Raw genomic sequence first — 23,365 nt, forward strand, 5'->3', positions numbered from 1 at the left:
GGAATGTTTTTTGTGCAAAACAAATGCCTGCAATGGATTCAGCATCATGACAAACCCATAGTTAGACCCCTCAGATCCTCCTTAAATACCCAGAAAAATAATCTTTTTCTGGGTATTTTCCTCCTGTATAGAAAGTCAATGGGAGCCCATGTTTCAGGCATTAAGGGGTTAATAATAAAAAATGCTCAATGGATATCACTGGTCATCCTCTTGAATCCTTAAGAGGTGACCCCAAGCTACAAGAATCAGTTGAGAAAAAAACTTTTACAGGCGAATCCACGTTCACCCCCATTTTTCCCGGACTAGAGAGCCTGTTTTCCATTGAGAGCCGGACTACTTGTTGTATAATTAATTAATAACCAGTGCAGTTTAAACGTTTCAAATCAGGCTCCAGGAGACGCTTAGTTATGACGTCAGCGCCGTATCCTTGGCATGTTTCTCGCAGTGTGAAACCAACCCGGAAGGAAGGAAGGAAGAGGTTTTGTGACAGAAGGAGAAGACATTTCAAACAAACACACACCGGTAAGAACGACATCATGTTTTAAACTGCTTATGTAACAACAATTAACTCTGTTAATTAAACAAAACACGCAGCTTGCTTTGTTTGTTAGCGGAGGAGGCAATAAGGAGTACACTTGCAGAAGGAGAGGTCACACAGGACAAAGTTATTTGACGGGAATTAAAGCACTGAATTCAGTGAGAGATTTAATGAACAAACACCGTTTGTTGTTTTAAGTGTTTTTGTTGACCTTTCTAACTTTCTATTAATGAAAACAAACTGAAGACACGTGAGCTGTTGTTGACAGATCAGTTGTGTTTCGTTGTAATATTATATAATGTTTTATCTAAAAGAGCACAGAATGGCTTTAACGGTACCGTTTAATGCCAGCAGATGGCGCCAGAGTCAAAGTAACTACCGGTACAGTCTACTCTACAGGGTTCTCACGGTCATGAAATTCCTGGAAATATTTTGAAATTAGAAAAATATTTTTCCAGTACTGGAAAAGTTTTGGAATTGATCAAGGGTCCTGGAAGGTCCTGGAAAATGCATTGTCTTTGATTATTGATTTAGTTAATTCCTCTGAAATGACAAATTCAACATTGGCCAAATTGTCAAATATTAGAGGCAGAAATTGTGAAAATAGCAGATCTACATGCTCACAACGCCTCGCAACGCTATTTTGAAGAAAAAAAAACGTGTTACAAAATTCCTCTACTCTTAGTGCTCGTCAGGGTGGGGGTCCCCAGTTCAAATATTATTTTGGGGGCCACAGCCTGAAAAGGTCGAGAATCACTGGAACCACTGGAAATCCGGTTAAATATTCTGGAAAAGTTTTGGAAATTAATTGGTAGTGTGGGAACCCTGAGTCCAGACTAGTAGTCTTTGATTGATTGAAGACTTTATTAGAAGTTTGCATAGAAAAAGGTACAGTTAGTTTCATGACGGTACAGTTCACTGGTACAAGGTCTACTAATAGGAGATCCTATTCCTAGAAAAGCACTTGGCTTATTTACAATGCACTACAACTACAATCTTGACATTTCAATGCACCATATAGCTCTGACAGGCGGCGGGCTAAAACACTAGACCAGGATTTCTCAGCCCCTACGAGGGGCTCAACTTCAGTCAAAATAAACAGAACTACTTCACTAGTACTCACCTAACCAAAGGTAGTTTTGCGTTGTTACTATACACGAAAATGTTTAGTGACGAGTCATCACTAAACCATATATTTTTGAGGGTCCTTTTTTTTTGCAAAACACATGCTTGCAAAGGATTCAGAATCATGAAAAAAAAACCTAGTTAGACCCCTCACATGCTACTTTAAAGAATATTTTTTTAGAGGGTTCTAGTAAGCAAAGGGACCCAAACTTGAACACCTTGATCCACTATATAATGGTAAACTTTTAACATGTTTTTTTTGATGACCCTAAGGTTTGAACCTTGAACCTTTACTATTGCAATTTATTTTGGGTCAAACCTCAGATTGACTGGACTGATGGGTTGGTTGGTGCACCCATGTCCACCCTACTCCCAGAGAATCATCAGAACATGACAAAAACCCATATAAGGACACATTTCTCTAACGTCCTCCTCTCCTCTCCTCTCCCCTCTCCTCTCCTCTCCTCTCCTCTCCTCTCCTCTCTCCTCTCCTCTCCTCTCCTCTCCTCTCCTCTCCTCTCCTCTCCTCTCCTCTCCTCTCCTCTCCTCAGACAGAATGGGAGACTCATCATGGCAGAGTGTAATGGATCATGCAGTGGGTCTGGCTCGCACCGCTGGAGCGGTGAGTAGCTGTGTGTGTGTGTGTGTGTGTGTGTGTGTGTGTGTGTGTGTGTGTGTGTGTGTGTGTGTGTGTGTGTGTGTGTGTGTGTGTGTGTGTGTGTGTGTGTGTGTGTGTGTGTGTGTGTGTGTGTGTGTGTGCGTGCGCGGGTGTGTGTGTGTGTGTGTGTGTGTGCACGCCTGTGTGTGTGTGTGTGCGCGCGCCTGTGTTGGTCGCTTATCTCCACAAATAGGGCTTATTTCCAAAATCTTCCTGATCTTCCTGATCCATGTTGATGACATGAGTGTAGACATACTGTGTAGTGATTTTCGTGATTTTAGGGCCAAATCTGTAGGAGCAGTGTCCAAAAATGTGTTTTTAAAAATCGGCCTGAAGGTGGCGCTATATGGGACAGATTCATGTTGATGGGATGAGTGTAGACATACTGTGTACCGATTTGCGTGATTTTGGGGCAAACATTTTAGGAGCAGTGTCCAAAAATGTGTTTTGCAAGAATGGGCCTCATGGTGGCGCTACAAGAGGGCCATGTGAGAAATGAGGGGTGGGGTCTCCGCGTTGCCTTGGCGGACGATTAGGTACCGGCCCCGGCTCTCCCGGACGCTCCTAGCCCGAGTTACGGCATTTTATGTGAGCTGCAGTGGAGGGGGTCCTCCACTGGGGGCGTCACCACTTTTGCATCCATTCTGGAGCACCAGGAGTGGGTGGTCCCCAGGAATTCCCCGTGAGCAGCCCTGTTGGGGTGGTCATTTGGTCATTTTTGCACATTTGGTCATTTTTTACACCTGGGGGTCCCCCAGGAACCTGGGGGTCCCTCGAGCTCCGGGGGTCCTTGGAGGTTGTAGTTTGGCAGGTAAGGAGTGTGTGTGCAAAATTTGGCATGGATGGGGGCAACGGTTGTGGAGATATGAGCAGGGCAAAAGTGTGACGTGTGACGTGTGACTGACGGACTGATGGACTGACAGACGGACAGCCCGTGGAGGTTTTGGTAGTAATACCTACAATTCCAAGTGCTTGTCAGGGTGGGGGTCCCCTGTTCAAATAATGTTTATTTTGGGGGTCACAGCCTAAAAAGGTTTGAGAACCCCTGGTATAGAGCATTAACAAATTCATCCACCAGGGGCTTTGACAACTAATTCTTATGACTTCCTCTTTAGCCAAGCTTTATAAACTATATATATTTTTAAAGAGAAAACAATAAAAAAAATAAGCAAATAATCAACTTCGGTGAACAGTGTAGAATAGTGAGTAGTCAGTATGCCCTGATGATGACCAGCTTCTGGTCGGCTTTTTAGAATAATGAAATAAAGGTTGTTCCTCCCTTTTTAACCTCTGAGTGCCTGGATCACTTTTTTCCTTTTAGTGTAGAATTGTGACTTTGATATTTGAATATTTATAAGTAACTCACCATGGCAGTAACTTGATCATGTTACAGTTATACCCCTGGAGAAATGTAACTTGTAAAGTTTCAAGTTACATATTGTAGAAAAAGTAACTTGAGTTACTTCAACTTACTTTATTTTTTCAGTGTTAATTTGAGAATGTACATTTGGTGTACATGAAACAATAACAAAATAAGTCTCATGCCAACAGAAATATGCCTCTCAACTGGGTTTTATACTTTTATTTCAAAAGGCGTGACATCACGTGACATTTGATCGTAACTGTAAAACTATAACTTAACTGTAAAAAGAAATTGGGCCTATGCCTCTCAACTGAGTTTATACTGTTATTTAACCAGGCAGTAAGACTCCCTAATCGGGAGATAAGCGCCCGTCAGGTCGCAGCGTGATTTTAGGGCAAAATGTGTAGGAGCAGTGCCCAAAAATGTGTTTTACAAGAATCGGCCTCATGATGGCGCTAGAAGAGGGCCATGATGTGAGAATTGAGTGGTCTGGCAGGAAAGGAGTGTGTGTGCAAATTTTGCATGGATAGAACAAAGGTTGACATTTTCTTTTGTAAACATCTGTGTTCCTAAAATAAAATTCCACAAAAAAGAGGATCTGTTGAGGATACTGTACATTAGTCATGACATTTGATCGTCAATTTTAACACACATCACAATTGTAAAACTATAACTTCACTTGTAACTTGTAACTTGAGCCAAAAATGACCCAAAAAGTATCAGTTACTTGACAAGTTACGGAAATATGAATGTAACTCAGTTACCACCAAGTTACAGCAAAATGTAACTTAGTTACGTAACTCAGTTACATGAAAGCAACTCTTTCTGTATGGAAGTCTGGACTCTGGAAAGCCTCCTTTTTTCTAACCCTAACCCTAACCCTAACCCTCTACATCAAACCTCTTTGCCGAAAATAGCCGATCTACAAGCTCACAACGATTTTTGGCTAAAAGTTCTCAGAATATGGACATTAGGGTTCAAGTGGTTAATATAAAAAAGGAGAAAAAAGGTTTCTATCACACCAAGATTTGGAGGACACCCTGTAGTAACTCTGAGGACCCCTGTTGAAGACCCCTGCTCTAGACTATAAAAAGTCCTACATTGAGTTGAGGAGTGGTGCAAAGCTTGAGGATTGGTGGAGCTTCACATGGCGTTCTGGCTATCTAGGCAATAGATATGCAACCACACTTGCAATTTCCAATTCTCTGATTGTCAAATCCCGCCCCATTCTGCCCTGTTACTATGGTGGTACAAATGACCCTGGGCAGATTGTTTTTATAGTGGCAGTGAATGGGGGGAGAGGGTATTTTCATTGCCTCATTATTGCAATTTAAACTCAGTTACTGCCAATTAAATATGCCTTCTTTGGGTTCTCCCTGCCAGCCCTCTCCATAGACTTCCATGTAATTTATAGTGCACAGATCATGCACGCCCATGCACAGATGATGCACCATGTTTGTGCAGGCTGTTCACAGCTTTCAAACAAAAAAAACAGATTGGAAATCCGTTCAGGCATTCTTGAGATAATAGCCATTATGTTTTACATGTTATGTAAGCAAAGATGGCTATCCTGTATGAAAGATGGGGTTGTATGGGGGTGGAACATGCAAAATCGCGATTGAAATCATGTTTACTAGATTTAATGGGGTCCAAAAAAAATGTGTTAAAATAAAAAATAAAAAAAAAGTTTTGTTTTTTTTCTAAGTAAAAGTCGATTTAAAGTACCAAAGGAAAAACATCTAGGTGATATTAATAAAAAGGGAAGACAAAGTTACATTAGTTACATTGCAAAACAGGGGGTTTCCCCCGAAAATATATGTTTTAATTTGTTTAATCCCAGTGGGACAGAATCACCATTGCAGATTCTTTTATAGTGGAAGTGGATGGGGGAAAAAGATTTTTCATAGCCTCATTACAGCTATATAAAGTACCAAAAAAAAACACATCTACGTGATATTAATAAAAAGGGAAGAAAAAAGTACAGTAGTTACATAGCAAAACATTAGTTTTCCCCCGAAAATATATGTTTTAATTAGTTTAATCCTCTGGATCAGACAGAGGAGAGAAATAGAAAGAGAAAGCGCAGTGCATCTTGGGTAGGAAGATGACAGTCAGATTATAGTTCTACTCACATAATAGGCTGGCTTTCGTAATTCTGCCCATTTAAAATATATGTACCCAATCGTAACTCTTAGTTACATTGATAAGGTCCATGTGAACTAGTCTGTTGAAGCTTATTCATTATAATGAGCGAAATCGCTATCACCTCGCGGGCCGTACTGCACGCTCACCGTGTTGCGCAGTGCGGTGATAAAAGCAGCCTAAAGCAACATTCTCCACTGCACAAACTCCACCCCGATAGCAAAAAGTGAATGATTTTTTCTGGTTGGCCAGTCAGGGAGTCTCAGGGACCAATCAGAAGGCTGACAAACGGTGGATTGCCTCTTATTACGTGCATCAGCAGAGCGTGCAAGCTTTAGCCAATGAGGAAGCAGCATTCTAGGTGACTCACCGCCAACAATTGCAACCTGAGTCTAGTTGTTGTTGTAATTGTTCTTTTGGTGCATTTATAACCCCAGGCCCTGCTTCTGTCCAGGATATGAGATCAGGTCAGACTACGTTTGATCCCTGTCTTGCCCAAATAAGGAGTTCAGCACTGATGTCATCAATATGACAGCAGTTTTGCCCAAAGATGGAGTAGTGTTTGTGTCACTGTGCCAATATAAATGTTAGTGGGTCGAACATCACTGCATTGTTTTACAGAGACTTGAAGAATTCAATTTTATCCGCTGCTGTTGTCCAAAATGTGGCGCTGGACCTTGCATCTGACCAGAGGAACAAAGAGATCCTTGGATGCTGCTGTAGCAGTGGAACACAAACTGTACTCCTTTGGAGGCTACTGTGACTTGAATGACAGGGACCAGATTGCAGTGCATGTCTTCAACACAGTGACTTTGCGTTGGATTAAGTTGCCTCCTGTGACAACTGGAAGAGAAGAACTTCCCCCTGAGGTTCCCTCCAACTGCGTGTTTCACTCAGCTGTGCTCATAGAAGATACTGTCTACCTCTGGGGGGGTTTAGTGAATTATCAGATAGAGGAGGCCGACTTCATTTACACCCGGGGGCATGACTCCAACGTTGTTTATGGATTTGATGTCGACACTCACAGATGGTCAAGGCCCAGTGTTTCTGGAACAGTTCCAGAGGGGAGGAGCAACCACTCAGCCTGTGTCTTGGAGAAGGTCATGTATGTCTATGGAGGATACAACCAGCTGACTGGAGACTCTAATGACATCTACAAGTTGGACACTAGCACAATGGTCTGGTCTTTAATTAAGACCACAGGCTCTCCTCCACCTGCTTCATATATGAACTCTGCCACCATCATTGGATCAAAGATGTTTGTATTTGGGGGCCGTCCGGACCAGGACAACAACATCAGAATGTTTGACACAGAGACCAACTGCTGGATGAACACGCCTTCTGCACAAGTTCTACCAGAAGGACGCTGGGGTCATTCAGCTTTTACCTACCATGGAGAGCTTTACATATGTGGTGGTTACTCTTATCATTTGAAGCAGAGATTAAATGATGTGTGGAAATGTAATCCAGAGTCCTTCTCTTGGAAGAAGGTTGAGACCAAAGGGGAACAGCCTGTTTGGATATCTTGTATGTCCTGTTGCATGGTGGGAGATCGTATCATCCTCTTCCGAGGATTCAGAGACGAACCCAGTTCCCTGTAAATCTTAGACTTGAGCCCTAGTCTTAAGACATTATGCAAGCTAGCAGTTCTTCAGTACGGTCTGGAGCAGTCTGAACTCCCACATGACATCAGGTGGGAACTAAAGGCCATGACAGCAACTGAATGAGTAATAACCACCGATATAAAAAGCTAGATACCTCGTCCGCCGCTGCAGTTCAGTGGCGTGACTGGTAAAACAGGACTGGTGGAAGTGTGGAAGGCACTCAAAATGACTACTAGGAGGCCTTAGGGATATTTCGTGCTAATCAGTCTAAAAGCGCCAAATTCTGCACAGATGTACCCCAGGTCATGCTCTAATGATTTAGCTAGGGCGCCCGAGTCAGCGACCTTCGGGGTCGCCACTGCGGCCAAATCAAGTTGGGCTCCCATCGACTTTCTATACAGGAGGAAAATACCCAGAAAAACATTTCTTTTTCTGGGTATTTAAGTAGGATGTGAGGGGTCTAACTAGGGGTTTGTCATGATGCTGAATCCATTTCAAGCATTTGTTTTGCACAAAAAACATTCCTTGGGCTACAAATGGCCCCAGAAAACCCCCACAAAACTGTGAATAAATGGTAAATGGTGCATTTATATAGTGCTTTTATCCAAAGCGCTTTACATAGATTGTGCATTACATTCACGCACACATTCATACACCGGTGGCGGAGGAAACCATGCAAGGCACCAACCTGCTCACCAGGAGCAACTAGAGGTTCAGAGTCTTGCTCAAGGACCCTTCAACATTAGCTCAGGGGGAGCCCGGATTCGAACTGGGAACCCTTCGTGCTCTAATAACGGTTTCTCTACCCCTGAGCTATGCCGCCCCACGGTGAAAAGTGATGACTCGTCACTTTTCATCACTAAACCATCGTTTTCTGGGGCCGTTTGTAGCCCAAGGAATGTTTTCGTTTTTTGTTTGGAACATTAATCATTAAATGAATTAAGTAAAACATAAAATCTGTTGCAATATTTTCTTATGTCCCTTAAAAATGAAACTGCATGCATTAAAAATGGAAAATGCATTATTAAAGTTCAGTTTTCTGCTCTATGATCCTCACCAATCACTAATTTCATATAGTAAAATGAGAAAGTAAATCAAATCCACACAGAAGACACAGCTTTGTCCTTTACATCCGTCAACATGTAGGACAGGGGTTTTCAAAGTGGGTGACAGGGCATAATTTGATAATATTTGGAATTTATTTGGACACTTGAAACAATACTTGAAAAAATATATAGTATCATAGTACAAAGTTATTTTCAGTCAGTTCTATGGCTGTTATCTCAATGTTTTCCTCACAACATAATCACTAAAATATCGTCACTGTCGGGCAGAAACCTTGTATCTCAAAGTTTCAAATGTGTACGTCTTTGGTAAAGCAAAGCCCTGCTTCATCATACAAGACAAAACTAGTGAAAACAGCCGATCTACAATCACACAACGATGCGAGGCATTGTGTGCTTGTAGATCGTCTGTTTTCACTAGTTTAGATCATTTTTAAAATGATAAATACAAAACAAAAGGTTTTGGACATACAAGGTTTCCACCCCGACAACGACAATATGCTATAAATAGAAGGTGCTGGGAGTGAAAATTATAATGTAGGGGTGCCTGGGATTGAAAAAATATGTATGGGGTGCCCTAAAGCCCTTTGCACACAGGCGCGTTTATCCGTACGGATAAAACGGACAATTTCACTTTTTTAAAAAGAAAACAATGATTCTCTAAGACCTCATGCACACCGGATCCAAATTGGCCGTGCGACGAGTGGCTGCGGCCGTGCGTTTTTTTTCTTGATCGAACCCAGTTCGATTTGTGCGTCTTGTCGCATGCGGTAAAAAACTCATCACTCCTTTTATGACTCCTTTTGGGATCCGCAGCACCGATTCTGCACAGCATTGCACACCAAATCCAATGCGTTTTATTCATGCAGCAAACGAAAAAAACGCAACTGTCCTGTGTGCAAAGGGCTTAAGACAAAAAAGTTTGGGAACCCCTGATGTAGGCTACTCTGCCTCCCATGCACCTGGCTTGAAAAGCCCTGTTTCTGGGGAGAGGGGTAGCTGAAAGTTGACCTCAGAGCACCCTGTAGACAATAGGGCTTCCGGTGTGTGCCACGATTTCTAGCGGAAGTCTGCGTTTAACGGACGTTACGTCATGCGGTGCGGGTCTGTTTACATTCCCCAGCGAAAAAACTAAAATAGATTGTAGCTCTTAACTCGCTCTTAGTAGGTGTAACATTGCTTGAATCAATGTTATTGTTTGTATATTGTTTATTTCGAGCGCAACCGACGGAGCAGGAGACGTAGACCAGAGTTTTTCGTGCAGGGAATACGTTTGCAAGAACACAGCACTGTGAAAAAAATACAGCTTCCGGTGAAATTCTCACGGCGGAAGTTGAACGCTTTCTGCCTTCTATTGTCACCAGGCTTTTCTCTTCGGAGATGAGTAAGCCTGGCTACGCGAGGCTATAACCTCAGAGGGGATAAGCTTCCTTGCGCTCACAGGCCCTCGATATGTGCCAATGCATTGTGGGACAGTATTATGGTGGTGTGTGCAATATACCAGAGGGCCAGTTCTAATAGAAATTAAATATCATCCCACGGGCCGAAGATAATTTCATTCAAGGGTCTGATTTGGCCCCCGGGCCACGAGTTTGACATTATGTGTTTTAACTCTAAGGATGCCACGGACAAAAATGGCTCCAAGGTCGAGGTGCCAAGATTTTGTATGTTTTTATTTACTGTTTCATGAAAAAAAATATTGTTTTGGGGGGGGCCCACTGATCGATCACAGAAACAGACACAGTCGTTGTGATTCAGTGTCAAAAAGAATTTTGTCAATCGGACAAATGTGACCGAACACAGCTGAGGGCTAGTCATTGAAATTTTTTTCATTTACTTTTTTTCATTTCATTTGAAAGCTGGGAATCATAGCTACAAAATGATATATTGGTTGTGAAGATTGAACCAACAGTTTTGTAGATATGGCTTATAGAGTTATGCCATGCAGAAATACTAGATCTGAGAAATTCAGCCTTTTAGATAAAATGTAACCTGCAAAATGTGAGGTTTCTCTTCACATTAATTAAAAAAAGTATTATTTACATGCAGAGTTAAGCTCTGGCGTTTAAGTGAAATGTAGCCTGATATTTATGAAATACTTTTGTGGCTTTATCACATTTTAGAAAAAAAAAAAAGAAAAAAGTAATTTCAGGGCTGGTCTAAAGCTGTGCTTTCCGAAATGACTGCCCCTCTGCTATGCTGGGACACAAATGGTTCCAGAGATAGAGCTGAATCAGTCAAAAAAAATGTCCATCCACTAGAATGAACATGCATTTTCTCCAACAGCCACACGAGGGAGCAAACACACAAACAGAGAAAAGCATCTCAGATTTATTTATTTATTTTCCCCTTTGATCTAAAGACGACAAAGACGTCATTGGCACTCTTAAACCAGACCGCACAACACCTGGCAGTATTGAGATTGAGATTCTATTTCCACCAGCCACCAAAAAGGGTTAGCCAATCAGGGCTGTAGGCTTGGGGCACGTGGTGGGTGGTGGCCTGGTTCAGAACCATTCAGCCAATACAGACATCAAACAGGTCGTAGTCTTTGATGATTGTCAATAGCTCACTAACGAGCTATTGACACTTGTTTGGCTCAATCAATTACCACAGCTCACAACCCATTTGAAGTTCAAATGGAGCAATTAAGAGCAAGTCACCTTGACATTTTTTTAAACCACCCCTTGGAAATGAAAATTCTGATCGTGAGTCCAGACTAATATCCGACACGCAGTGAGGAATTAGTATGAGCAACGCCAGGCTAGTATCGTGATGCATATCGTATGGTCGGTAAAATGTATCGTTACACTCCTACTATCTACAGATCTACATAACACATGGATTGATTGATTGTCTGTGTTGATTGACAGCTGGTGAGAGAGGCGGTGCAACCTGACATGAAGGTGATGCAGAAGTCTTCCTCCGTTGACCTGGTGACCCTGACCGACCAGAGGGTGGAGCAACTCATCGTCCAATCAGTGAAGGAGAAATACCCCACGCATAGGTAATGAGCAACACACCGTCCTATCAGTGAAGGAGAAATACCCCACGCATAGGTAATGAGCAACACATCGTCCAATCAGTGAAGGAGAAATACCGGTAACTCGCACGCACTAGTGTTGACCACTTTTTTTTTTTATCACTGACGAAAACTAAGCAAAAAGCAAAGACTAAAGCTATGATGACTAATACTGTTTTATAGTACAGGGGTTTTCAAAGTGGGTGACGGGGCACCCAGGGGTGCCGTGAGATTTTGATAATAATTTGGAATTCATGTGGACACTTGAAAAAATATTTAGTATCATTTTAAAGTTGAAGAACAAGGTTATTTTCAGTCAGTTCTAACCAAAATGGCTGTTATCTCAACGTTTTCCTCACAACATAATCACTAAAATATCGTCACTGTCGGGCAGAAACCTCGTATCTCCAAGTTTCAAATGTGTACGTCTTTTGGTAAAGCAAAGCCCTGCTTCATCATCATACAAGACTGTCGCACAAAACTAGTGAAAACAGCCGATCTACAAGCACATAACGCCTCGCGTTGTGTGCTTTCACTAGTTTAGTACATTTTATAGATGATAAATACAAAACGAACGGTTTTGGACATACAAGGTTTCCACCCAACAACGATGATAATATAGTATAAATATAAGATATGCCAGTTACTCAGATTGATACTCACATTCCAAATTGATAGATTGACTACTAGTATTCTGATGGCCCACCTATATCTATATGTGCCAAATGTTGCTGCTGATATTATACTGGGTGTGTACATTTAGGTAAAAAAGATGTATAAAAAAGAAAAAAACTAGGGCTGGGATGCGATTAAAAATGTTAATCGAATTAATTACAGGCTCTGTGATTAATTAATCGCAATTAATCACATTTTAATCGCACATCACATCGATATTTGACCTGAGAGGCATTTTTTTTCAAGTAAAACTATTTTTTTTGTACGAGGGAATCAACAAGTGAGTTTTTTAAATCTTTTGAAAAAAAATGTTTTGACCCCATTAAATCTAGTAAAAACGATTTCAATCGCGATTTTGCATGTTTCACCCCCATACAACCCCATCTTTCATACAGGGCAGCCATCTTTGTTTACATTACATGTAAAACATAATGGCTGGTTTCTCATGAATGCCTAAACGGATTTCCAATCGGATGTTTTTGTTTGAAAGCTGTGAACATCCTACACACACATGGTGCATGATTTGTTCATGGGCGTGCATGATCCGTGCACTATAAATTACATGGAAGTCTATGGAGATCTCTGGCAGGATATCAGTAAAAAATGGCTTTCAAAATGGCAGGAAATGAGTTAATCAGTTAAAGTCCCAGCCCTAAAAAAAAAACACGTAAATTGTTGCACACACAACCGTTTATGCAGTGCACGCAGTCTGTGATCTGGCAGCTATTCAATGACAAATGAAGCACTGCTTTTAGTTGTTTATGTGTTAAGTTGATGTGTATGATGATTGTTTATTTGTTAAGTTAATGTAAATGATGTGTGTTTATTGGTCGATTAGTGTGTAATGATCATTGCTGATTGGTTAGTTTCATAGGGGAGGAGTCGGTGGCAGCTATTCAATGACAAATGAAGCACTGCTTTTAGTTGTTTATGTGTTAAGTTGATGTGTATGATGATTGTTTATTTGTTAAGTTAATGTAAATGATGTGTGTTTATTGGTCGATTAGTGTGTAATGGTCATTGCTGATTGGTTAGTTTCATAGGGGAGGAGTCGGTGGCAGCGGGGGAGCCTTGCGTTCTGACAGAAAACCCGACATGGATCGTCGACCCGGTGGACGGAACCACCAACTTTGTCCACGGGTAAAAAAATATCCTTCTTGTTATAGCATTATTTATTCCATTTAGGGTCAATATCCTTCTCCATATGAAGCTTATTGTTATAGCATTATTTATTCCATTTAGGGTCAATATCCTTCTCCATATGAAGCTTATTGTTATAGCATTATTTATTCCATTTAGGGTCAATATCCTTCTCCATATGAAGCTTATTGTTATAGCATTATTTATTCCATTTAGGGTAAATATCCTTCTCCATATGAAGCTTATTGTTATAGCATTATTTATTCCATTTAGGGTAAATATCCTTCTCCATATGCAGCTTATTGTTATAGCATTATTTATTCCATTTAGGGTAAATATCCTTCTCCATATGAAGCTTATTGTTATAGCATTATTTATTCCATTTAGGCATACAATTATGTCATGCAAAAATAACAGAAGCTGCGAGCTTGTAGATCTGCTATTTTTCAAAAATCTGCAAGTCTTTGAATATATCTTTTTAAAAGCGAACATTTGTAACTCAAATATTTGCATGTGGGGGGTCCCTGGAACAACATATTTTGAGATGGGGGTCCACGGCCAAATACATGTGATTTTGGGGGTCCTTGACATGAAAAAGTTTGAGATCCACTGATTCAGAAGAATGATTTAGAAGACATTTATAGAATCAGCTACAAAATATTCTTAAACTTTTTTTTTTTTTCTTTTTCCAAAAATAGCAGATCTACATGCTCGCAGCGCGGCACTTGCCGCGCTGTGAGCTTGTTTATCTGCTATTTTTCAATAGTTAAAGCTATTTTTGAATAGTTAAAGGTAAATATTATTTTTCATATCCATGCTTTTTTACGGTCTATGGGTTTGTCGCTCTGACATCATGCTCTGACATCACAGCGATGTCATGGGAACCACACTAACAGAATCCCTTGCATGCCCATATATGGAGATCCCTGACGTCATCAATATTAAGCCCATCTCTAACAGGGCTTCATATGGGAATGCCCATATATGGAGGAAGACAGCCCATAACCCCATATCTGTGTGGCTGGTTCTACAGACAGGGATCTCCATATATGGGCATAAAAGGGATGATGTCAGATGCATTTTTTTCAAGTAAAACACATTTTGTTGTAGGAGTGAATAAACGAGTGAGTTTTTTAAATCTAAATTTGGCATCCACTGGGCCAAGCAAAGCGCTCTGATCGGCTACTTCTCCCTTTGCGTTTGTTGTCTCTTCTTGGTTGGTGCATCGCTATGATTGGTATGCCCGAAACTGAAGGTTCTGTGGTGCAAAAACTAAGTGCGATTAAAATGCATATTTCTTTTTTAATCGTGTTAATTTTCTGTAATTAATTAATCGCAATTAATCAGTTAAAGTCTTTCAACAATTCTTCTACATTCTCTAATTGTGTATACCAGGGGTCTTCAACGTTTACAGGGACCCCTTAGTTGAGAGAGAGATGAGGCAGGGACCGCCACAACCTGTTCATAGATTCCATATAGTTTCATTGTTTGACAGCACAATCATCAGTGTATTTTGGATTCATGTCAATTTGTGTTTTCAGATATTTAACCACTTGAACCGTCAATACTTAATAAACCTGACCTTTCACTCTGTACTTTGTCTGCTCTTTTCCCCCTCTACACCAAACCTCTTTGCCAAAAATAGCTGATCTACAAGCTCACAACGCGGCGTTGTGAGCTTGTAGATCGGCTATTTTTGGCTAAAGTTCTCAGCATATGGATGCTAGGGTTCAAGTGGTTAATATAAAAGAGGAGAAAAAAAGCTTTCTACCACACAAAGATTTGGAGGACCCCCTGTAGTAACTCTGGAGACCCCCTAGGGGTCCCGGACCCCCTGTTGAAGACCCCTGGTGTAGACTTCTCATAAATTAAGTAATGCAGACGTTTAACAATAATTTAACTCTTTGAGAGTTAAAGATCTATAAGGGTCCATTTGGTTACCAACTAACTCTCCATCGTTTAGCTGGGGACCACCTGGACCATTGGTGGTCCCCGGACCACTGATTGAGAACCACTGAATGATGATGATGATAATGATGATTACTGTTGGTAAATCTCTGCTCAATCACCTCTGCTTTCTGTACCTTGATAAATAATAACCTTCAGTAGTATTAATAATATCATTCTCTCCTCCAGATATCCCTTTGTCGCTGTTTCCATCGGCTTCGCGGTCAACAAAGAGGTACTGCTATTATTAAACTATAATGTTATAGTATGGAGTTTACTATGGATTTTCGGTGTAAGTATGTAGGAGTAGAAAGGTGCCAAAGTTTTGAGGAGAACTGTTGACTGACTGATAGATAAATAATGACAATATCTAAAGTGTGCTCGCCTTTCAGGCGAGCCCACAATAATGTTTCTTACTGATAGAGTTAGAGGATACAATGATGTACATGATGTTTCTTACAGATAGAGTTCAGGGTGGTGTCCAGCTGTATAGAGCAGGGGTTCACAAACCTTTTTGTCTCAGGTCACCCCATAAATATTGTTTTAATCCGAGGCACCCCACATTATAATTTTCACTCCCAGCACCTTATATTTATAGCATATCGTCGTTGTCGGGTGGAAACCATTCGTTTTGTATTTATCATCTAAAATAAGTACTAAACGAGTGAAAACAGCAGATCTACATGCGAGGCGTTGTGTGCTTGTAGATCGGCTGTTTTCACTAGTTTTGTGCGACGGTCTTGTAACTTGGAAATACAAGGTTTCTGCCCGACAGTGACGATATTTTAGATTATGTTGCGAGGAAAACGTTGAGATAACAGCCATTTTGGTTAGAACTGACTGAAGACAACTTTGTACTTCAAGTTTAAAATGATACTGAATATTTTTTCAAAATAAATTCCAAATATTATCATGATCTCGCGGCACCCCTGGACTGCTGTCGCGGCACCCCAGGGTGCCCCGTCACCACTTTGAAAACCCCTGGTATAGAGGATAAAATGATGTGCATAATAATGTTTCTTACAGATAGAGTTGGGGGTGGTTTACAGCTGTTTAGAGGATAAAGTGATGTGCATAATGTTTCTTACAGATAGAGTTCGGGGTGGTTTACAGCTGTTTAGAGGATAAAATGAACATAATAATGTTTCTTACAGATAGAGTTCAGGGTGGTGTACAGCTGTTTAGTGCAGGGGTTCCCAAACCTTTTTGTCTCAGGGCACCCCATAAATATATTTTTTAATCCGAGGCACCCCTGCATTATAATTTTCACTCCCAGCACTTTATATTTATAGCATATCGTTGTTGTCGGCTGGAAACCTTGTATGTCCAAAACCATTCGTTTTGTATTTATCATCTATAAAATGTACTAAACTAGTGAAAACAGCAGATCTACAAGCACACAACGCCTCGCACCGCAAGGCGTTGTGTGCTTGTAGATCGGCTGTTTTCACTAGTTTTGTGCGACAGTCTTGTATGATGAAGCAGGGCTTTGCTTTACCAAAAGACGTACACATTTGAAACTTGGAGATACAAGGTTTCTGTCCGACAGTGACGATATTTTAGTGATTACGTTGCGAGGAAAGCGTTGAGATAATAGCCATTTTGGTTAGAACTGACTGAAAACAACTTTGTACTTCAAGTTTAAAATGATACTAAATATTTCTTCAAGTGTCCAAATAAATTCCAAATATTATCAAATGATCTCGCGGCACCCTGGCCTGGACTGCCGTCGCGGCACCCCAGGGTGCCCCGTCACCCACTTTGAAAACCACTGGTATAGAGGATAAAATGATGTACATAATAATGTTTCTTACAGATAGAGTTGGGTGTGGTGTACAGCTGTTTAGAGGATAAAGTGATGTGCATAATGTTTCTTACAGATAGAGTTCGGGGTGGTCTACAGCTGCTTGGAGGATAAATGAACATAATAATGTTTCTTACAGATAGAGTTCGGGGTGGTCTACAGCTGTTTAGAGGATAATATGTACATAATAATGTTTCTTACAGATAGAGTTCGGGGTGGTCTACAGCTGCTTGGAGGATAATATGTACATAATAATGTTTCTTACAGATAGAGTTCGGGGTGGTGTACAGCTGTTTAGAGGATAATATGTACATAATAATGTTTCTTACAGATAGAGTTCGGGGTGGTCTACAGCTGCTTGGAGGATAATATGTACATAATAATGTTTCTTACAGATAGAGTTCGGGGTGGTGTACAGCTGTTTAGAGGATAATATGTACATAATAATGTTTCTTACAGATAGAGTTCGGGGTGGTCTACAGCTGCTTGGAGGATAAGATGTACATAATAATGTTTCTTACAGATAGAGTTCGGGGTGGTCTACAGCTGCTTGGAGGATAAATGAACATAATAATGTTTCTTACAGATAGAGTTCGGGGTGGTGTACAGCTGTTTAGAGGATAAGATGTACATAATAATGTTTCTTACAGATAGAGTTCGGGGTGGTCTACAGCTGCTTGGAGGATAAATGAACATTATAATGTTTCTTACAGATAGAGTTCGGGGTGGTCTACAGCTGTTTAGAGGATAATATGTACATAATAATGTTTCTTACAGATAGAGTTCGGGGTGGTGTACAGCTGCTTGGAGGATAATATGTACATAATAATGTTTCTTACAGATAGAGTTCGGGGTGGTCTACAGCTGCTTGGAGGATAAGATGTACATAATAATGTTTCTTACAGATAGAGTTCGGGGTGGTGTACAGCTGTTTAGAGGATAAATGAACATAATAATGTTTCTTACAGATAGAGTTCGGGGTGGTCTACAGCTGTTTAGAGGATAAAGTGATGTACATAATGTTTCTTACAGATAGAGTTCGGGGTGGTTTACAGCTGTTTAGAGGATAAATGAACATAATAATGTTTCTTACAGATAGAGTTCGGGGTGGTGTACAGCTGCTTGGAGGATAAGATGTACATAATAATGTTTCTTACAGATAGAGTTCGGGGTGGTGTACAGCTGCTTAGAGGATAAGATGTACATAATAATGTTTCTTACAGATAGAGTTCGGGGTGGTGTACAGCTGCTTAGAGGATAAGATGTACATAATAATGTTTCTTACAGATAGAGTTTGGGGTGGTGTACAGCTGCTTAGAGGATAAGATGTACATAATAATGTTTCTTACAGATAGAGTTCGGGGTGGTGTACAGCTGCTTAGAGGATAAGATGTACATAATAATGTTTCTTACAGATAGAGTTCGGGGTGGTGTACAGCTGCTTAGAGGATAAGATGTACATAATAATGTTTCTTACAGATAGAGTTCGGGGTGGTGTACAGCTGCTTAGAGGATAAGATGTACACGGCCAGGAGAGGTAAAGGAGCCTTCTGTAATGGAGTCCCACTGCAGGTGTCACCAAACACAGGTCAGTTCATTACACACCACTCATTCATGGCAGTTAGTGATGGGTTTTTGTTTATATCCCATAATGATTAAGGATTACTCCCACAGAAGAAAGGAGACCACACCAGTGTCCGTTTTTTTCTTAGTTGTATTAAAAGAATAGTTCAGAGTTCAGCGTACAGTACAGTTGAATGTGAAACATTCACAGACAATTGACGGGCGATTGGAATGGAGCGATTCTTTGTTATGCTAAAGAAAAAGATAAGCGAGACAGCTCAATATTGAAATGTTCAATTCTAGTTTCTTCTTTAGATTATGTTTTGATCCGGCAGCACCGTGTTTAGAGACACCGTGGAGATGTGCACATCCTATACTCCCTTTGTCCTGCTGAAATAGAAGCCATTGCATTAAAGGACAACTTTGTTTTTTTACAACAAGGGTTCATATTTTAGATTGTAATTAGAGAAAAGAAAAAGTGAATGTTAAAATGTTTTCATTTGCTTCGTTCTATTGTTTTATCACGTTTACCATGCTAAAATGTGGGGCATGCGTACGCATGGGGGCATGCGTACAAGTGGCTAAATATGTATTTTTAGACACAATAAGCCAGCAGTTTCTTTATTGCTATTTACAGTAACACTTCTAGCCCCCATAAGTCACATCCAACCATGAAAGGTTGCGTTGTATCTTGGGAATGGGCTTATTCTGTGTAAAATGACATATTTAGCCCAACATGCCCATGCCCCAAACACTGAAATAAGAATCTCTAAAACAATAGAACGAAGCAAATAAAAACATTTTAACACTCACTTTTTCTTTTCTCTAATTACAATCTAAAATATGAACCCTTGTTGTAAAAAAACAAAGTTGTCCTTTAATGAGAAATACAACTCTTTGAAACAAAATTAAAGCTGCTCACACCACTGTTTGTAGATCTGCTCACACCACTGTTTGTAGATCCATTCCGCATGTGATGCGCTTCATGCACCAGTGATTTAACACTGTCCAAACAGATCACAACTAGGATGGGACGATAATTATGAACATTTCATATCACAATTATTGTGACCAAAATAAATTTGATCATCACAATAATCAAAATATCCCCATCATCCATTATCATGGGGCAGAACATTACATTTTGCCAAAAAAAGAAAAAAAAAATAGCAGATATATAAGCTCACAACACGTTGCAACACTATTTTTTGGCAGAGATTTGGTAGAGAGTGAAAAAAAAATACATCAAGTACGTTATTTCCAGGTCCGTTTGACCAATTATAAGTGGCGTTTCCATAAAGCCACTTTTTGCGCATTAACGGCTTATTCGCAAAATGTTTTTATGGAAACACTTCAAAATGCGAATAAACTTTCATTATCCGCAAAAGAAGTTATCCGCTTGGAGGAGGAGGATTTTGAGCCTTTATCGAATAAACTAAATGCGCAAAAGTGAATGGAAACGGGTCAGACAATAAATGCGAATAGATTATGACGTTCCAGGTCCATTTCCCCTGCCGCTTTACGTCCATAGTAGCCTATAGCGTTAGCCCACAAAACAAACCGGTTGTTTGTTACACACGGAGTGACACGGACCGTGTGTAAATTCCTCCCGTTTTCACCTCCCGGAGTCAAGCCATCGGTGGCGAACCCTTCCTCATCACACGGTGTTGCGTGCCTGAAGTGCCCAATCTACAAGCTCACAGCAGCTCGCATCCACGTCTCCGCGTTGTGAGCTTGCAGATCGGCCACCTGACCTTCCAGAGGACGCTGCACTGTGCAGCGACGCGACCGCGGTTTTCCCGGTGAACCGGTAGCTTATGTATTGAGAGGAACTCTTGCCAATTTCGTAAGAGACTCGTCGCCAATTGTAATATATTTAAAAGTTATTTGGGGCCATGATGATGACTGATAACCCCTTCTTCCCACTACTAGACAGCGACCGAGTCACAGCAGTCAGACGTGCAGACGGTGCAGTGCTCAGGTTCGGTCTGAAAAAAATCAGCCCGATCAACTCTTGTGACCGTCGCTAATTCGAATGACACCCGCAAATGGAAACATGCTAAATTCGCTTTGTCTTAATGCGTATTTCTGATAATACGCTTCCCTAATTCGAATAAGTTTATGGAAACATGGCTATAGAGGGTTTAAATGGTACCAGATATGCAGCTCGGCAAATAAAAGGTGGATTGAACCCAGTGCATGACGTGGTAAATAAAAGGAGGATTGAACCCAGTGCATGACGTGGAGAGGAATAAAAGGTGGATTGAACCCAGTGCATGACGTGGAGAGGAATAAAAGGTGGATTGAACCCAGTGCATGACGTGGAGAGGAATAAAAGGTGGATTGAACCCAGTGCATGACGTGGAGAGGAATAAAAGGAGGATTGAACCCAGTGCATGACGTGGAGAGGAATAAAAGGTGGATTGAACCCAGTGCATGACGTGGAGAGGAATAAAAGGTGGATTGAACCTAGGGGTGTGCGATATGACGATAATTATCGTCTCGGCGATACAGCTTTGCCACGATAGGCCATTTCAGAATATCGTTTCTCTCGTGATACAAACAGTCATTTAGAAAAGGCTCTGGAATCTGGATATACAGCGAGTGCACGTTCCATGAGTCGCAGCTCGATTGCTTAATTTATACTTCTATAGTACGGTGGTGTAATTCGCCAAAAAGAACAGATCTACAAGCTATAACGTGTCGCGGCTCAACGTGTCGTATAGCTTGGGGATCTGTCCCCTGCTTTCACGGCCCCTCCCCCGGGCAGCACGCAGACAGGCTACAGAGTGTCTACAGCACTGACTGAGTTGTGTGCAGGAGCTGAGGAGCACCGAGCAGCACGGCACACTGGCCCACGATTTAGTTTCACTTTCACGGGACTTTGTAAAGCAGGGATGCAGCTTGGCCTGCATTCTTTGGAGCATATTTTTCATAATGGATGCATTAAACTAACAGGACGCAAACTACTGTACTTATCCGTCCTGCTATCGCTATCAGCCATCTCACTGCTTGCAAAGCTGTGCTGGAGTCTCCACTCTGGCAGTATTGATGAGATGATTTAGATCACCTTGTAAATCCATGCTTCTGTTTTTATTAACTACAAACAAGTAGCTTTTTGCTGCGATTTGTAAAGTGCTTTGTTTGTTATGTTTTCACCATTGATGCATGCGTGTGTCGTCGCGTCTCGCGGTGAAATCGTAGCGTCTATTTTGCGTCTATTACATAATTGGCTTAGTTATAAAACCATGCCATTATTGTTAGTAGAAAAGCTAAAAGCTAGGATGATAATGAGTGAGTAATTCTCTAAAAAGAAAGCTTGTATCATAACAAACCTCCTGACTTTGGTTGGTCATAAGGTAATTTGTTTTCCCTGAAGTTTCAATGGTAAGGCATGGGTTGTTGTCAACCTGTGGGTCGAGACCCCCAGAGAGGTTCCGCCAAATTGTTTTGAAAATAGCCGATCTACAAGCTCACAACACTCAAAAAAACATTTTAAGGGAACCCATAAAACATTTCTGGGACCCATTTGAATGACCTGAACCATCATCACACCAACTAGTAAATATTTTGAGGTAAAAAATGATAATTGTTTAATCAAAAATCTGAATGTTATCATTAAAAAATCATAGATTAGGCTATCTATCTTTCTATCTGCAGCATAAAAATGAATAGATTATCTATAGAATATCTGTGTGGGTCTAATAATCATAATAAACCTAAAAACTCGCATAAAACAGTATCGTGATAATATCGTGTATCGTGATACTGCATGAAGCATATCGTGATAATGCTTTTTGCCAGTATCGCCCACCCCTAATTGAACCCAGTGCATGACGTGGAGAGGAATAAAAGGTGGATTGAACCCAGTGCATGACGTGGAGAGGAATAAAAGGTGGATTGAACCCAGTGCATGACGTGGAGAGGAATAAAAGGTGGATTGAACCCAGTGCATGACGTGGAGAGGAATAAAAGGTGGATTGAACCCAGTGCATGACGTGGAGAGGAATAAAAGGTGGATTGAACCCAGTGCATGACGTGGAGAGGAATAAAAGGTGGATTGAACCCAGTGCATGACGTGGAGAGGAATAAAAGGTGGATTGAACCCAGTGCATGACGTGGAGAGGAATAAAAGGTGGATTGAACCCAGTGCATGACGTGGAGAGGAATAAAAGGTGGATTGAACCCAGTGCATGACGTGGAGAGGAATAAAAGGTGGATTGAACCCAGTGCATGACGTGGAGAGGAATAAAAGGTGGATTGAACCCAGTGCATGACGTGGAGAGGAATAAAAGGTGGATTGAACCCAGTGCATGACGTGGAGAGGAATAAAAGGTGGATTGAACCCAGTGCATGACGTGGAGAGGAATAAAAGGTGGATTGAACCCAGTGCATGACGTGGAGAGGAATAAAAGGTGGATTGAACCCAGTGCATGACGTGGAGAGGAATAAAAGGTGGATTGAACCCAGTGCATGACGTGGAGAGGAATAAAAGGTGGATTGAACCCAGTGCATGACGTGGAGAGGAATAAAAGGTGGATTGAACCCAGTGCATGACGTGGAGAGGAATAAAAGGTGGATTGAACCCAGTGCATGACGTGGAGAGGAATAAAAGGTGGATTGAACCCAGTGCATGACGTGGAGAGGAATAAAAGGTGGATTGAACCCAGTGCATGACGTGGAGAGGAATAAAAGGTGGATTGAACCCAGTGCATGACGT

At 41.1% G+C, this 23,365-nt stretch overlaps 1 protein-coding gene across 1 annotated transcript in view; it reads left to right on the plus strand.

The window, feature by feature from the left end:
• Nucleotides 1-458: 458 nt before the first annotated feature.
• The window catches only part of LOC308284633 (inositol monophosphatase 1-like), a 26,869-nt gene continuing 3,962 nt past the window's right edge, over nt 459-23,365 (plus strand). The window contains exons 1-6 of the mRNA XM_080725316.1: nt 459-522; nt 2,215-2,285; nt 11,368-11,501; nt 13,227-13,331; nt 15,468-15,513; nt 18,562-18,670. Coding sequence (XP_080581442.1) covers nt 2,220-2,285; nt 11,368-11,501; nt 13,227-13,331; nt 15,468-15,513; nt 18,562-18,670 — 460 coding nt within the window. The 5' untranslated portion in view covers nt 459-522; nt 2,215-2,219. The remainder of the gene's footprint in view (nt 523-2,214; nt 2,286-11,367; nt 11,502-13,226; nt 13,332-15,467; nt 15,514-18,561; nt 18,671-23,365) is intronic.

The sequence above is a fragment of the Nannobrachium achirus genome (assembly GCF_963921795.1).
Source record: "Nannobrachium achirus genome assembly, chromosome: 5".
NCBI lineage: Eukaryota > Metazoa > Chordata > Actinopteri > Myctophiformes > Myctophidae > Nannobrachium > Nannobrachium achirus.